Below are 18,912 nucleotides of genomic sequence, written 5' to 3' on the forward strand. Positions count from 1 at the left end.
AAGCACTCCACAGGGATCCAGACAATTACATGCACGGAATCCACATTCAAGCCTAAACAGTCAAGTTTCCCTCTTCCTTTACACTAGTTAACAAGACAAGTAACCCTCTTTTGCCACTTACTTCACAGTAAAGCTGACACTAATGCAGGGCATATGCCATCACTGATCTCTATGTACCTAGGTATCCACAAACGCTGATGGAAACAACACTGCTCCCACGCAGAGCTGCTTCATTTTATACATGCTCTTCACTCTAGACCAACAACTAATTGTATTTTGAAGAGATCTAAAACAATGTATTAGAAGCACATATTTAAAAAACAAATACAGTATCTGTATGGTGGTGGAGCACACCTTTGATCACTCAGGAGGCAGAGGAAAGTGGATCTATGAGTTTGAGACCAGCCTGGTCTACAGACTACATGGAGAAACCTGGCCCAAAAAAACAAGAAACAAAACAAAACAAAAGACTGCTTTTCAGAGTGGGTGGAAGTGTGCTGCATGATGCTGTTTAGCAGACCAACTCTTTCTGCACAAGTGCCTGCCAGCATTCCTTCTTCGGAGTCAAAGCCCTCAAGCCTAAACTGGGGGAATATTTACAAAGTCTTGTCAGCTAAAGACAGGTGAAGGAGCACCACGGGGACACTGGGCTAAATTTTAACACTGTTCATCAACAGCTCCATCTTCCTGAGTTTGCGTTTGTTCTTTGGCATTGGCTTAGGATATAATCCGTTTTTCAGAAGATATTCCTTGCTGAGGCGAATCTGAGCACCGTGCTGAAGCTGGAAAGAACATAACGCTTGAAGAGGGCGAAGCAAAGTCTGTTAAGAAAAAAAAGATACTAAAAACGTATTTGTGGCAACTTGTATTCTATCTATATTTTTCTTTCAAATACAATTACATGTTCTTTTTTATTACTGCTTTTGACTGTGAAAAGTAATAACTACTCTATGCTTCATAATTATCTCTAAATTCACAGATTCTAATAAAAGGATTTATATTGATTTTCCATATAGGAAATAGAGTCTGACTTAAGTTTTATACACTATTTAGATAGACATGAAAATGTGTCATTATAATTTAATTAGTTAACAAGCTGATTAAAGGAAACATTCAGATAGATAGGTACACCACATTAGCTGAATTTCAATCACTGACACAAACAATTCCATGGTGACAACAAAGTCTTCCTCACATCAATCCATGGAAGACACAGAGGTGACAGAGCCACACAAGGTACACTTGAGATACTGTAATTTTATGCCCTGCCTAAAATAAGTTTCTGCAGAGCCAAGCAAATAATACTGGTGTGTTACCTGGCTTCACATGTGAGTTAATAGAGATGGCTGTCATACAACTGGAACACATGCTGTATGTAAGGTTACTCAAGTTCAAAAGCTAAAACAAGATTAAATCGTATTTTAAACACATTTTTGGGTCAGATTCCTTGTATGTAAGAATAGCAAAGGTTTTGGTTGAAAAGGCCATTAAAGAATAATTTTTAAAAAGGAAAAAATTGAACCAGGCAGTAGTGGCACATGCCTTCAAGCCCAGCAGTTGGGAGGCAGAAACAGGAGGATGTCTGAGTTCAAAGCCAGCCTGGTCTATACAGAGTGAGTGACAGGACAGCCAGCACTACACAGTGAAACCCTGCCTCGGGAAAAAATTGACAAAGGGTCTGTGTGAAAATTTATTCCCCCACATATACAAAATATAAGGTATATTTTATAAATAAAATATAAAGGGGCTTTACTTTACAATGAAATATCAAACATTATGGCAGGCCCTGATAATTGCTTCTCCCTACCATTTATTTTTATTGTTATTAATAGAACCCAAATTGTATTCATGAAAGCACTGTGCCCATCTACTAATAAAACAATGAGTAATGAGAGGTAACTAAAAGTCACTTGGAATGGGCTTTTAGAGGCACTCAAAGCCAAGAGGTTTAGGTAGCATAGGCTTTTTTTTGCCCCCCCCCCTTTCCTGTCAAGAATATGATTATTAGAGGTGGGGCAACTATCATGATCAGTCAGTAATAAATGTGACAATTAAAGCCAATCACAGAAGATAATGGACAGACAGAAAAATGTAGGCTTTTTGTGTTTGTTCATGTGTATGGGTATTTCGCCTACATGTATGTCTGTGCACCAGAAAATGTCATCAGATCCCCTGGAATTGAAGGTCCAGACAGCTATAAGCTGTCATGTGGATGCTGAGAATTAAAGCTGGGTCTTCTAACGGAACATCCAGTGCTCTTCTTAACTGCTGAGCCGTATCTCCAGCACCATAATATGGGTTCTTGATGTCCTTTCCAAACTGCATTTAAAACTCAGGACTGCCCACTATCGCATGATGCACTTACAGAAGTTTTTTTAAAAATTGATTTAACCACTACTTTTGTTTTTAAATGCTGTCACACACAATCCCTTTTTGATATACACCAATAAGAAAAAACAGACAAGTATTTTGGAAACCTGAACACAACATTATTGTTCAAAGTCCATTAGGTATGTTTTCACTATTGTAGAAAGCCCATCACATATGTTTTCATTGTTTCTTTTAATAAGAAAGACAGGAAAGGAACTAGAAAAATGTATTAATGTTACTTAATAGTCAACTCAATGGACAGACTGAACGTTAAAACACGATAGGTCTCTAGGAAACTGGATACGACTATATACAGATAGAAGCAACTTAAAAGTATCTTCATGTTCTGACATTTACTTTCACAGAACAATGCTAATATTATGGTCAAACACCTCCAACTTTGACATCCCAAAGATAAGGTTCTATCAAATTTACTTAAGTAACAGAAAGATCTAAACCAGATTCTCATTTAATCTCTGTTGCGGTCACTAATAATAAAGTAACTTTTGTCTTGGTAAATGATCAGTTTACATTTTTTGAAGTTAGGCATAGTCACTGTCCTACTTAGTTTTAATTGTCAATTTGACACAGCCTAGAGTTATCTGAGAAGGGAGTATCAATTGGGGAATTCTCCAGATCACATTACCCTAATGATAGGTCTGTGGTAGATGTTAATTGATAGAGGAGGGCCCAGCCCACTGTGGGTGACACCATTCTTTAGGCAGGTGGTACTGAGATGTATAAGAAAACTTGTTAATCTTGAGCCTGTGTGTGAGCCAGCATAGAAGCATTCTTCCATGGTTTCTGCTCCAAATTCCTACTTGAATTTCTGTCTTAACTTTCCTTAGTGATGGACTGCAATTTTTAAGTTAAAATAAACTCCTTCCTTGCTTATGGTCAGAGTAATTTATCACAGCAACATAGATCAAGTAGACTTAGTTAATGAAATCTGAGGAGCTCAAGTACTGTGTGTTGTCTTTGGGTAAAAGTATTATAAGTAATGCAGAATTTACCATTTCTCTGGCCTCTTCTTTATGAAAGTGGATAGTTTTCCATAACCCTGGGTCCCTAAGCACCTGCATGAGCCTCTAGAAGCCCTCCTGGCACTCCCACTGGACAAGCAGCATGCAGAGAGGCACTAAAGCATTGCCATTCCATGCCATTTTAATTGACTGAAGCCTACTTGATGATGCTATCATATATTAGTTATGTGCTTCAAGAGAGGTAAATAAAGTCTACCTAAAAGAGTTATTATCATAACAGTGAGGTGATATATTAGACCCCATCAATTATAGTGTTGAAACCACTACCTGATGTCCAATAAATGATAATGCTTCTAATATAAAGAAAAATATCAGATTTGAGTCAGAGTACATAAGAAAATCCTATTTATAAAACAAGTTTGTGTCTAAGTGTTTACTTGGGGAAAATAAGTGTTATGTGGATCCTTTTGTCTTCATGTGTGTTGTCACAGCTTGCTGGACAGAGCTAAAGTTCTTAAATTTACATGCAGCTAAAAGCTTTTTACACTTTGAAATTCTGTAAGGTAAAACTTCCCACATAAAGGAAGACCTTGAAGCAAAAATAAACCTGAAGGTGAAGGCTCCCTGGTAAACACTGCAGTAGACTAATAAAATCTATCAAGTTGTAGTTTAAAACTTTCATTGATCTATCAAAATTGGAGATGCATAGAAAGTCAAAGGTGCTACAATGGTAGCAATTAATACACCTCACTTAATTTTACAATAGTAAGGCAATGGAGACTGAACACATTAGGTGAGTCCTTTCTCACTGAGCTACATCCCCAGCCTAGGTAACCATTTTTATACAAGTTTAAAAGGAAAAGCAAGTACAAAAAGAGATTATGCAACTGCCCCTGGCAAGCCATGCTGACAACAGGTGACGAAGTTGCGATTCAAACTGACTTCAAAGCCTGTACTTCTGCTCCAGGAGCCATACCCTCACAGCCTCTCACATCCAGCTACTTCCTGTGATTGAAAGTTGCCCCAGCATACAGGATGGGGCTGAAGCAAAAGACTGAAAAGCAATGTTACATTAAATCTGTTTATTCTGAGGAGCCTGATGTCTATAAGCCATACAATATTTAACTGTTTTCCAAGATCTCAAAGTTTTCTAGGAGAAATACACTATAGCTTTCCTCCCAAGGAAGAACTAATATACCCACTGTCACAGAAGATAGGAACTGTGTTCCACAAAGTGTGCTATTTAATTTTTTAAACTAATTTTTAACAGATTGGCTTTAGGGTTCACTTCCAGTAAAACAGCTTATACTATTAACTGGAAGCAAATTTATTTTCTATAATAAGTAACTTGAGATGTTTTATTACACGGGTCTCCTGTTCATGCTCCTACCAAGTATATTAGAATCACTGAAGTCACGGATGATTGTCAGACACTGTTTCTCTACTGGCCACTATGATGTGATTATTCCTGAAGGCCAAAGTAAGCAGAATAAAAGTTCTAGGCCCTTACTGTTACTATGAAAGTTTATGTTCAATCCATCCATAAGGAATAGTTCAGGACATGTGGGGTCCCATCACAACTCTATACTTTAGCCATTGCTTATTCTCAGATGATATACTTACTACATAGGTTATTCAAGTCTTGTGTGGTCATGATAAAGATTCCTCTTATTTTTAAGGTATCATATCACTAACCATCACATATAATCTAGTAGGAATCAATGTCATCCCTGAATGTTTCTGGTTTCATCAAGAAGGAAAAGTGGTGAACAGATGGAAATAAAGTTACACAGATAGGAAAAAGTCACAGTAAAGGAAGAAGAGAAGTGTCTGGGGCGCCCTGGTCATTCAATGCACAGAACCAGGAGTGCTGGGAAGTGTTCTTCTCAAAGACCACATGGGGAGTGGAAGTGTTTAGCTGAACAGTCCAGATCCAAAGGAAGCCTCATCATGAAACAACTTCCATCAAAAGCTCAAGGCCCTGGGAAGAGCAAAGCTCTCAATCCTGGCTCCCCACACTCCTTGACTGCTCTGCAAACTCTGGAGATATTTTTGTTGTTGTCGTTTTCTTCAGGATTCACGTCTTTACAACTTCCAGTTACTCTGGTTAGGTTTTAATCACTGCAGAAATTTCCTTCATGGCTAAGGTATTGTCTCATCCCAGTAATGATACTGTACAGTGAGAGGAAGATGAGGCAGGAGAGAGCTGTCTATGTGCAGGCATGCCTGTGTGGTGCCATGTGTGAGGAAGGAGTTACCAACTATCTGTTACCTGTCATCCTCTGACATTTGTTTTCTGAGTAAGAAGTAATAGTTCACTGTGGGAGCCCACAACTAACTCAGTTTCCCAGCTTGAATCTGAAGTCTATTCTGAGTCAATAGAGTTCAAACTTGTTTGCTCCAAGGCTGTGAGAAAGTTCTGATTAGCCCACAGAGTCTCCTTGAAGGGCTGTGAGAAAGACCTGATTAGCCCACAAGAAGGAACACACTATCTAGCTAGATGCAGGCTGCTGATGCCAGGCAGAGGTATATTGAGATAGAAAAGAAACTGCCAGCTGCTTGACACAAGGCAGGACAGATAGTGGTTGAATGCCCGTGATGTGCATTGTTCTACCTCTGTCCTTCAAAACTGTATATAAACTGGCTGGGAAATCAACTCGGGGCTGTCCAGCATTGACCAGCAGACCTCTCGACTCTTTTCTGTCTTCTTCAGTGTCTCTTCAATCTGCACGTCTCTACCCAGCTACCCAGCTGACTGTCAGCAGGCCCCACAGTTCACTTATTTTTCATAACCCACCTTAAAAGTTATTTTTACTAGACTTTTCTTTTGCTATAAATATGAAGTTTCTAACATGTCCCCAAAAACTGAGATATTACTAAGCTCAATGAAATGTTATTCTCTGCTGATAATTATTAGTTATATATGTAATCACTAGAATTTTATGAGAATTAAATATAATGTTGATTGTAGGTTAAATCTTTTTCATATTCTATCCATATAAGTACCTATTTTACACTCTAAGCAAGTTTAATAAAGTAAACAGAATATTAGCATATCTCCTCAAATAAAGGCACCAATGCAAACAAGTAATATTGCTAGAGAATGTTCTTTTAATTAAAAAGGAAAAAGCTGATCACCAGAGAATACAAACTACTTAAAAAAGAAGTAGAGAACACTAAAGGAAAAATCTAGCCAAAAAACTCCATTGAGCGCTGTGCTACTCACATGCAATTTAGCAAATTAAAAATGTTGTTTGCACAGCTTAGTGGGAATATTTAAATAATGCAATCTGGAATGATTAAACCAACACAGTAAAATACCAGAGAGGAAGAAGATTATGAAAGTCCATAAATATCTACTGCAGATATACTCCACTTTTCACGTGACTTACACAATTTACAAGTGACGCATGTCTAAATTTTCTCAATAACATTCAACCCTACTTTTAAGAAACTCTGACTTCCACATACCTCTTGTATATAGTTATTTTTCTCCAAGATGGAAAGAGCAGCAGCAGCACATTCTAGGGTAGAAAGGCACCTGCTAGTGGGTTGCATCCGAATTACATACTGACTACAAATGCTGGTTTTTAACTGCACCTGAAACCAAAAGCAAAGCAATAAAATATAATTTTCATCTTAAATTTAAAACTATGAAACATATATTTTAAATCCCATTCACCTTCCACCTAAAATTGCAACTTTAGAAATATTAAGTATATAAGTCACATAGGCACATATCCTTTAGTTGTTACTGTTGGATAGCAGAAGCAAGAGTCTAGCTACAAAAAGATATCTGACAAAGAAAAGATACCCAAAATACATTCAGATTTCTATATACCCCAAATGACACCAGTAGCACCCTCCAGTGAAGACAAAAGTGAAGACACACTTCACAAAAGAATACATAAGAATAGCAAACAGGTCCTTGGCATAGCACTCAAATGACCCAATGAGTAGCTAAAATAAAAAAATAATAATAAAATTAACAGGAGGCTGGGGATACAGCTCAGTGGTACAGCCCTTGCTGGGCATGCAGGAAGCCCTCAACTCAGGCTTGAGTATTACCTTCCCTTTATGTTCCCCCCAAAAAACTAACACCATTATCCAAACATAGAGGCCCATAGACAGACAGTATACAAAGAGTGAGACCATGGAACACTCAACCCTAAACAAGATGTCTCCACTGAATCTATCCCCTAAGAGCTCAGGGAACCCTGTGGGAAGTGGAGGCAGAAAGAGTATAAGAGCCAGAAGGGATGGAGGACTCCAAGGAAACAAAGCCCTCTAAAGAATCACAGGATCCACACACATATGAACTGTATTACAGACTGAGGCAGCATGCACAGGGCCTGCACAGGTCTGCATGTTAGGGTCCTAGGACTGAAAGAAGTAGACATATGCCCCCCCAATGATAATCCAGAGGCTATCTCTAAGTGATAACTGTTTGCAAATGAAATTTTCATTTTCTCCAAGGGAGTCTCACTGAGGGGGAAAAAAAGACTCTTAAATGCAGGCTGCATGCCCAGTAGTAGATGGCCAACAGAAAATGAACTCCATGGCACCTTTGGAAGTTACTTGTCTCATAATATTGTGTCAGGGTTTTTTGTTTTGGTTTGGTTTTATAAAATATTACATTTTGTTTTATTTTATTTATATTTTTTCTCTCTTTTTACCCTAGAGATCCCTTCTGTATATATTATGGTTTTCATTTAAGTGCTTTTATGGGATTCTTGAGTGTGTGAATGAGTGGGTCTCTGTGTTGACATGTTTCTTGGGCCTTTTCTCGGGCTCTTCTCTTTCTGTTTGTTTTGTCCTATTTCAACGTGTTTGTTTTCGTTTTATCTTACTATATTTTATTATCCTTTAGAAGCCTGTTTGTTTCTAATAGGAGAGAAAGAGAAAGATCTGAATGGTAAAGAAAATGGGGAGGAAATGGGAGGAGTAGAGGGAGGGGAAACTGTATATATTATGTAAGAAAAATCTATTTTCAATAAAAGGAAAAAATAAGAATTTCAATGTAAAACAAAGGACTTACTGTATACTTAAAATGTGGTGTATATATATACAATGGAAGTTTATGCAGCTTAAAAAAATAGAATCATGACATTTGTAGGAAAAACAGATGCAAATGAAAATCATTATGTTAAGCAAAAAAAGGCCTAGAAAACAAATACATCATGTTTTCTCCCATATGCAGGATAAAGATTTAAACGTATGTGTGTGTGTGTGTGTGTGTGTGTGTGTGTGTGTGTGTGTGTGTGTTGTGTGGTATGGTATGTGGTGTGTGTGGAGGGTTACTGGAAAAAAAAACAATAAAAAATAAATAAAAATAAACATGTTACTTCTTTGACTAAATTAAAATCTCATACTAGCAAAACTCAGTGTGGAGAAAAAATACGTTATCTGTTCAGGCATTTAAAAAGAAAAATTCTGTTCCTCAATACTTTTTAACTATATAGTATCAATTAGAAAATCATAAGAAAATGCAGGGGATTGAGCTTTTCATGTATATGATTCAGAATTTCTTTCCTGAGAGAGGATGTCACAGCATTTACATTAACTGTATGAAGAATACATTTGATGACTTCCATATATAAGTTTTAACCTCTCAGTTTTGGGGGTAAATTCCTACATTGTGAACTTCCATGTAAATGTTCTGTGTTTACATGTTCAAAATAAGTTTAATTCATTTGTGAGTGGTTATCATTTGGAGATAGCTTCTGGGTTAGTGACAGGGGCTTAAGACTGCTTCTCTTTGTGCTGGAACTCAATCTGATGCAGCCCTCTGCACGTCCTATGTATTCTGCCTCAGGCTCTGTGAGTTCATATACACATCTGTCCTATCATATTCAGGAGTTTCCTTGGTGTCATCCCCTCTGGCTCTTATACTCTTTCCTCCTCCTTTATCATGGGGTTCCCTGAGCCCAGATGGGGAGGGATTTGATGAAGGCATCTGTTTAAGGCTGAGTATACCAATTGCACATTGTCTGTCTCTGGATCTCTGTAACTGTTCCCATCTATTGCAGGAAGAAGCTGCTCTGCTGATGGCTGAACAAGGCACTGGTCTATGAGTATAGCAGGAAGTCAATAGGAGTCATTTCATTGCACTATTCCTTTAGCAGGACAGTGGTATTTGGTTTTCCTTTAGGTCCCTGACCTATCCAGTCTTAAGTTCTTGGCCACCTGAGCACTGTTGGGGATGGGTTCCAGCTCATGGAGTAGATCTTAAATCCAATGAGATACTGGTTATGTCCATAAGCTTTATGCCACCATTGTACCAATATATCTTGCAGGCAGGTCATTCCTGTAGGTGACAGGCTTTGTAGCTAGGTTGGTGTTTACCTTTCTCCATTGGTGGTGTGCAGAGTACCTCTCAGTACGAGGAACACTATTCTGTAGGAACCAACTTGATTTCTCCATGTTCAATGAATTGTGTAAGTTTTGTCTTCAGCAATAGGAGGACCCTATCATCAGTTTTTGGAGACCTACCAATTACCTTGGCAATAGCCTATATTGTTTGGGGTCCCTGTGGCCAACAACTCAATTAGATATAACCCATTCCCAGTACTAAGAGCTTCATTTGGTGATGAGAGCTGTCCAGTTTGCACTCCATCTCCCCTGCTATTCAGCCATTTCATTAAATCACCTTCATACATGAATAAATTTCAGGAAGCATCTACTATATTAGGTTTTCATACCACCTACTTGATGGCCCTTAGTTTTAACTGTCTCTCCCTATATTCCCTCCTGCAACCCCTCTTAACTCTGCCTTCCTGTTTGATTTTCTGATTCCAGGCCCCCACTACATCTACCCATTTTCTCTTTGTAGGGAGATTCAGCCCTCCCCACTAGACTCTTACTCTATACCTAACCTCTGTGGTTCTAGGGATTATAGCATGCTTTTTGAAGACTTAACAGGTAACATCCACATAAAAGTGAATGCATAGCATATCTGTGTTTCTGAGTCTGAGTTACCTTACTCAGGATGAGTTTCTCTAGCTCCATCCATTTGCCTGTGAATTTCATGATTTCATTTTTTAACAGCTGAATAATATTCCATTATGTAAATATACATTTTCTCTACCCATTCATCCACTGATCTCGGCTGTTTCCAATTTCTGACTATTATGTATGAATAGGGCATAAATGAATACAGCTGAGCAAGTTAGGAATATCTTTTGGGTGTATGCTCAAAAGTGGTATGGCTAGATCTTGAGGTAGATCAATTCCTAGGTTCTTGAGGAACCATCACACTGATATCCATAGTGGCTGTACACACTTGTACTCCCACCAGCAATGAATGAGTGTTCTCCTTACTCTGCATTCTCACCAGCATGTGCTGTCACTTTTTTACTACTTTTGGCCACTATGATGGGTGTAAGACAAAAATGTTAAAGTAGCTTTGATTTACATTCCCTAATGACTAAGGATGTTGAACACTTCTTTAAGTGTTTCAGAGCCATCTGTCTTTCATCTTTGGAGAATTCTGTTTAGATCTACACCCCATTTTTAAATTGAGTTGTTTGTTTTCTTGATGTCCAGTTTTTCGAGTTCTTTATATATTTTGGGTATTAGCCCTCTGTCAGATGTGTAGCTGGTAAAAGTCTTTTCCCATTATATAGCCTGCTGCTTTGTCTAAATCGTCAATGGGGTCCTTGGCTGTAGAGAAGCTTCTCAGTTTCATGATGTCCCATTTATTAGTTGTTGTTCTTAGTGTTTGTGCCATCAGTGTTCTGTTCAGAAAGTTTGTTTCTTATATTATTAAAGAACTAAAAGCTACATTTAAATCTTTTCTACCAATACAAGCACTTTTATTTTGTTTCCTGAACAATCCATCTAAAAGTTCAGGTCAACTGCTTATGTAACATAAAGCACAGGAAAAGGGTATACTATAATGAATTTAGAGTTCTGTTGAATGTAAACATGCATGTAAAATAGCAAATGATCAAGTATTCACTAGTACTAATATATATGACTCTAATCCAAGAGGAACTGGAAATCTAGAAAGATCAGAAGATACAAGGACATAACGGCAGCTACTTGAGGAAGAATTCTAACAACTAGGAAACAGATCAAGTCTTAAGTGTATTTTTAAACACATATTTTATTAGCCAACTTATACTTAAGATGACTTAACAGCAGCTACTTGAGGAAGAATTCTAACAACTAGGAAACAGATCAAGTCTTAAGTGTATTTTTAAATACGTATTTTATTAGCCAACTTATACTTAAGATGACTGAAAAATTATTAGGGATCATTGTTTACTTGATTTTGTTTTTTGCTCTCTAGGCTGAAAAACAATTTAAACTAGTATCTGCAAGCCTAAACACACCTCAAATCCAAAATCCAAAAGTAGTATTCAAAACTTACTAGAAAATATATTTTTAATCTAGCCCTTTTACCCAAACGGAGTAAGATTATCAAAATAGATAATGGTGTAACTAAACAAATTCCTTTTAAAATCAAACTACAAGTCGGGCGGTGGTGGCACATGCCTTAAATCCCAGCACAAGTGGATCTCTGTGAGTTTGAAGCCAGCCTGGTCTACAGATTGAGTTCCAGGACAGGCTCCAAAAGCTACACAAAGAAACCCTGTCTTAAAAATAAATAAATAAATAAAACTACAATTTAAAAAGACCACAGAAAATACTGGTGGCAAAGGAGAAGCATATACTCTTCTAAAAAACAAAGACAAAGATTTTTTGCCTACCTAATTCTTAGTTTCTAGAAGATACATTATAGAAAAACTGAACAGTGCTATGTCCCTAGTAGTTATAAGGCTCATTTATAAAAATGTCCCCATTGCTGGGCAGTAGTGGCACACGCCTTTAATCCAGCACCTGGGAGAGGCAGTGGCAAGCAGATCTCTGAGTTCAAGGCCAGCTTGATCTACAGAATGATTTCCAGGACAGCCAAGGACATACAGTGAAACCCTGTCAAGGAAAAAAAAAAAAAAGAAACAATAAAATAAAAAGTTTATCTCTGTGAGTTCGAGGCCAGCCTGGGCTACAGAGTGAGTTCCAGTAAAGGTGCAAAGCTACACAAAGAAGCCCTGTCTCAAAAAAAAAAAAAAAAAAAAAAAAATTAAATGCCCCTATTAATTGCTAGGTTCCAAAAATATGTTGTTGTTTCCCTTGTTAATCTCATAACCCTTGTAAATTTATATATGTGTGTATATGTGTGTGTGTGTGTGTGTGTGTGTGTGTGTGTGTGTGTGTGTGTGTACGGTTTGAAAAAGTCATTCAGTGACACCTGACTACTACATTGCTAATGAAAATTTAACAATTTTATTTCTTGAAATAATAATATATCACTTCCCCCTTCCCTTTCCTCCCTCCAAACCCTCCCACGTGTGTTGTACCTTTCTTGCTCTCTTTCAAACTCATGGCCTCTATTTGTTTTCTTGTTGTTGTTGGTGTGGTGGTGGTGGGTGTGTGTTCCTAAACATATAAATACAACCTGCTCATGTCATGTGGTTACGTGTGCGCGCTATATGACCATTTGGTACTGAATAACCAATTGGTGTGCTCTCCCTGGGGAAGACTTTCTCTCCCAGTCTCCTGCTCTCAGCATTCCTGAACTGCCTATAGTTCTTTGTGTAGGTTTGAGACCTCATGATACTGCCTCCCACACACACACATCCAGTCCACTTCGGAATGTCTACTGATGTTCTTTTCCTATTCCGCTGGCTCCTACTATCTTTCCACTCCCCTTTCTGCAATGATCCCTGAACCTCAGGTGTAGGAGTTATATTACAGACATATCAGTTGAGACTGGGCTCCATGACAGCATTTTAATGGGCTGTGGCTTTATACAATGGTCTCCATCTGTTGCAAAGAGAAGTTTCCTTAATGAGGGGTGAAAAATACAATCATCTGTCAATTTCAGGACAAATATTTAGAATGTAGGTAGGGATTGTGTTGGTTTAGTAAGGTGATGATTCTCCTCCAAGATCCACGACTTCCCTACAGTGCTAATGAAAAGTTAAATACATCCCCTTCAGTCCTCAAACTATTCATCTCAAAAGCTTAACACACACTCATTCTTGACCATTTAGAACTTCTGAAATACATTTGGATCTGAATCTGAACTTAAGAATAAACATTCCTTCCCTAGCTTTAATCTAGGCTAGAAACACTGATCACTTTAAAACAGATGCTCCAACACTGATGAGACATAAAGTTGTCTAATTTTATCTCACAGATTCAGACTAAACCTTTAGAAAATGGTAAATTTTTCATTCTTCCCATAAATTATAGAATATAACCTATCTGCTTTTGGTTCAATAAATCTGAAAAGCAAGAACTGCTTTTAAGTTGATTTGGGACATACATACTTAGCAAGAACCTTTAGTAGCCTCAGAGCATACTAAAAAGTGGTTAAGAATCAGTAAAAAGTACATAAAATGTGGCTTATACAGGCTGCATTTGTGAATGTGCATCTATGAATGTGCACATGCGTGCGTGCGTGCATGCGTGCGTTCGTGCGTGCATGTGTGTGCATTTGTGTGTTCTGAGAGACAGAAAACTGTATGGGCTACAAAAGAAAAATGTTTTAAAGTGTTGTATTTTACAGTAAATAGTATGAAAGTTATGAAATGAAAAGGCTGCTTGCATGGTTATTATAACCAACCAACAATGAAATTCATTAGTAATTTCTAAAAGCAATGAAATACATTTTAATGTCATTTTTCTTCTTAATCAGTTTATTGTATAAATTTCTTCCATTTGTATTCAGTGTATTTCTCAAACTATATAAAAAAATTTCCAATTCTTTAAAAAATTACTAGTAATATGGCAAGGTATTCTTAGAGAGTTGGGTATTCTTAGCCATCTGTTCATACTATACACTCCTCATCTTTTCATAAACAATTTTATCCACCATGCCCCATAATTGAGGAACATAATCATACCAGCTGCCTAACTATGCCAACCATGCCTGTCATGCAAATAGCTCCTTTTTCTGAATTAATTGTGTCCACTGGACCAATTTAATGCAGTACTTCTCTAGGATGACGCTGCCAGCTGTGACAGCTGTTGCATGGAGGTCTACAGCGCATACACTGCTGCGCACAGCTTATTTTCATTGTGGATATGCAAAACATTTCTGAATAATGTACTCCTCCAAAAATGTAGACAGTCAGAGGCTTATGTATCATCAGAAAATAATATGGCTCTCTAAAAGTTACAGTTGATTAAAAACAAATGCCAAGTCATCTCACATTACTAAACCCTTTCAGGTATGACTGCAATTCACAAGATACATAGGATCAAGGCACTAATATTTAATAAATAAACAAAATGAGACTGACAATATGGCTTACTAAGTAATGAATGGCACTTGCTGCCAAGCCTAATAATCTGAGTTTGATCCACAGGACCCCAGGATGCAGTAGAGAGAAAAAACCAACTCTCAGAAGTTGCCTTCTTACTTCTACAGACACACAGTGACACATCATGTACACACATACACACACATATACACACACTATTATCCACAAATTTTATATAAACAAGAACACAAAACAATATAGCTCAGTGCTAATCAAAATACATTATCATAATATAAACCTTAATAATGGGGCAAACTGGCCTTCATTAAAATTAAGAAATCAATATTAATAAGTGCAAAGCAAGTCTGAGACTGAAATAAGTATTTGTGATACAAAAATCTAACAAGTGCTTTGTAGATATATTTAAAAGTCTTGCATCTCAATAATAAAAATTCTCCCCCAAGGAGGAAAGGCTAGATAGACACTTGAAGAAAAACAAAAGGATGTTTGGCATCTGTGATCATAATGGGGGCACAATCAAACCACAAATGCAAATCAAACCACAATGAGGGATAAGCTACTGCAGTTAGAATGACTAAAACCAAGAAAAGAGCTAAATAAGAAACAAAGTTCACTTTTAGGTATTTATTTACTCCAAAAAAAAAAAATAGATGCATGTGACCCAAAACACTTGTAAAAGAAAATGTTCAAACCACCTCCATTCATCCTTTCTACTCTCTGAGAAACATACTATCATGCTATCAAACATTCCTTTTCTTACCTTGATCTCTTTTAACTAAATCCTTCATACTGACTTAAAAACAAGCTTAAGCCTCTCCTATTTGGATAAAGTAGTAACACACCTCCCCCCCACCAGTCTCACAATTCCACCAGCTTCTACTTCCTTCCTTTCCTCTCCAAACTGTCCATATCGGTGTTCTATGTTAGCTCATGTCCAACTGCCTCTGAAGCCAGATTGTGTGGGCTCCATCTCTGTACTCCGTTAAAACTGTTCTTACTAAAACAACACTGCAGCAACTATCATGTCATTAAAACTGACGACACTTCTGTCCTCATTTTAACTGATCTGACAGCAGCGTTCAACTGTAATGAAACTATAATGAAATATATATATTTGCTCTGCTGTCAAGTCCCCTGGTTCCTTCTATCCATCAGGCTGCACATTCACAGTGTCCTTTACAGTGTATGCTCTCCCTTACATTAAGTACTTCAGTTTCTCAAAGCCAATCTTAAATTCATTTTCTCTCTCTCTCTCTCTCTCTCTCTCTCTCTCTCTCTCTCTCTCTCTCTCTCTCTCTTCCCTCCTTCCCTCCCTCCCTTTCTCCCTTTCTCCCTCCCTTTCTCCCTTTCTCCCTTCCTTTTTCAGAGCTGAGGACCAAACCTAGGGTCTTGTGCTTGCTAGGCAAGTACTTACCACTGAGATAAATCTCCAACCACCTCTTTCTTTATTTCAATCTATGTTCTAATTCTGGAAAATAATATGCATACCCTCACTTAACTTGCCATCTATCTGGAAATGACTGGCAGGTCTTAGCTGCTCCTACAAATGCAAGATTGAGAATTATTGATTTTAAGAGATTCTGAATTATCAGTGTTGTTTAAACAAGAATAGTGCAAAAAAATGAATGGAAAACATTATGTGCAAACAATTCTGTATCTAATTAATAGTTTAGGATTATCATAATGAAGTGGCATACATAAATGAAAGAGCATTAAGAACCCCAATGTAAATATACACTACTGAGGAAAGGAAGGGGAAGAATGAATGAGTGTGATTGTCCAGTTGCACCTAAAGCAGGTGACCTAAACTTCTTATTCCAAGGTCTTCAGTGACACCTAAGGAGTGGTCAGCCAAAAATCACTCTAGCTAGTGACGAGGACAGGTAAGAAGAGTTAGAGGGAGTCAGTCCATTGTGCTACTTCTTGAACAAGTGGGTGGAGTACTGTGACCTAAGACACTAGTGACATAAGCAGATTGTGAACTCAGAGTTCAGGGCTAAAATTAATTCACCCAGAGACAGTATTACAAATGAAGGAACACAGATTCAACCATGAGTGTTCTGCTTCACCCAGGTCTCCAAATACAAAACTAAGATCATCCAAACTCCAATGCAAGTCAAGTACCCTGCTGCCTCAACTAAGACAAAGTGAAGGAAAAAAAGAAACAAAACAAATTTAATCTCAGGACAGAGATGGACACATAGCTGCCCCTAAAAACCAAAGAGACACCTCGGAAAGATTAAGACTGGCAGAGAGATTTGAAGTCAAAAGACCCTTTTTCTCATTCCAGTTTCTGCTTTCTCAAGCTTAAGTTCCCAGAGTTTCAATTTATAATGACATGAAGTAATTAGCAGTATTTATTTATAACTCCTCAAAATTTATTTAAAGAATGAAATAAAATTGATGAAAATCATTTTCTAACATGTACTAATACCTCCATAAAGTTGTCATTTCATTATAAATACTAAAGTACAGACACAAGTACTAAAAATAAACCAACCAACACTCACATGGGGCAGTGAATGAATTTATATCTGTAAAGAATGTGTATAAGACTTGAAGATTCTCCATGTTCTTCAGAGGAAAGGCTACAAAGACTCTCAGGAGCTACAAATGAGTGAGTAAACAAGAAATATTTCTCATCATATGTCGAAAATGTTTCTATATTAAGTACAGCCCATTTTTGTCATAAGAACCTGTAATATTTCTATAAAAAGAATTCTTCCCTTCATAGTTATTCTTGAAAACAAACATTATGGTGCATGTTAGCCCTTAATTCTATATGCTGGCCAGATTTTTATTTCCAAATGAAAAAAAATGAACCTAAAAAGGTTGAGATTTAAAAAGATAAAATAAAATAGACACTCTATAATGAGTATATAATCTGAATATTGCTTATCTTAGAAACACCAGAGCCAGAGATAATGTTGTATATTAATAAGACAACCAAAAATACAAATAACACGAACACAGAATCATTCAAAGAGTGAAAGATGTTCCTTAAAATTTGAAAAAGGCAGTTGGGGAAGAGATGAAAGGAATTACAGTAAGGTCCAAATAGAGCCCCCAAAAGGCAAGGACCTGTGGGAGTCTGCCAGAGTCCAGCTCTAACCTGTTCCCATCTATCGAAAGGTTCTTGGGTGGAGGAGAAAGGAATAAGGAAATATTAGGTAGGATGATAGATCTAGACAATGAGGAGAAAGACAAAGACACAGGATAGCTTTGGGAGGGCCCTGGGCCAATAACCAGCCACCCAGAGGTTTGTTCAAAAGGGCTTTATATATATAATATGCCAAGGGGAGAAGCAAAAGACTTCCCCCTTGCAAGATTAAAGCATACTATACAGCCAAGTGTAGACCCTCCCAAACACCTGGTAAACATGCCCATGGCCAAATCATTCCATTAAGCAATCCTGCTGGGTAAAGCAAGCTCAGATTCTCTGACCCTTAGTAAGGTCTCACTAGATAGCCTCTGTGGGCCACCACAGGGTCCTCAATAGAAGATCTCTGAACAGGTAAACAGGATTGTTATTGAGTAAACAGAAGCCTACAGATGTGTTTCTATTTATCAGGAAAACCAACACCTCCCTCATCTACCTCCAACTGGTTAAATGCCTCAAGCAAGGGCATCTAGTTCCCAGTTATTCTAAATAGCTTGTATTAGCTCAAAGACCACAAACCCAATGACCTTCAAATAAAACCTGCTTTGCACCATTTTGCTGTTCTCTCTGACCCCTTCCTCACACATACCAAAATTTTAGATTCCCTGGGGAGACTGGTGCATGTCTGGTAGCACACTGTGTGTACTAGCGTTAGAGCACAATGCACAACTCATCTCTTCAGGGAAGCGTCCATCAGTGCATGCTTCTGAGCAGTCTCAGCCCTGCTGTGTCAGGTGCTCTCTGCACAGGCACCAACAGGCAAAGAGGACAACCAACACTAACACAGGCATTGGAAGAACAATGTGGGCGGGACAAAACAGCATTTCTCACACTCGTGTGAGGAAATTAAAAGCAATTCACAGAAATCAGCATCAAATTAAAAAGTGGTAAGTCACAGTCTTTTTAAAATATGCATCACTACAGAAAACCTCAGAGTAAAATTAATGTTTGAAAATTAATTCTTAATTGTAGTCTCCTAGGTAAACCTTGATATGATCTATCTTCATGCTACTAATAAAATATTAAACAATTAATTTCTTAATAGCCAGCCTTCCCTGCACACCTGCCATCATGATACTCAGCCGACCAGGCCCACAGTAGT

General features: G+C 37.7%; 1 protein-coding gene across 1 annotated transcript in view; it reads right to left on the reverse strand.

The window, feature by feature from the left end:
- Positions 1–430: 430 nt before the first annotated feature.
- The window catches only part of Dtwd2 (DTW domain containing 2), a 61,071-nt gene continuing 42,589 nt past the window's right edge, over positions 431–18,912 (reverse strand). Inside the window, exons 5-6 of the mRNA XM_036205010.1 lie at positions 6,825–6,953; positions 431–821 (exon numbers count right to left, since the gene is read on the reverse strand). Coding sequence (XP_036060903.1) covers positions 651–821; positions 6,825–6,953 — 300 coding nt within the window. The 3' untranslated portion in view covers positions 431–650. The remainder of the gene's footprint in view (positions 822–6,824; positions 6,954–18,912) is intronic.

Source organism: Onychomys torridus, chromosome 13 (assembly GCF_903995425.1).
Source record: "Onychomys torridus chromosome 13, mOncTor1.1, whole genome shotgun sequence".
NCBI lineage: Eukaryota > Metazoa > Chordata > Mammalia > Rodentia > Cricetidae > Onychomys > Onychomys torridus.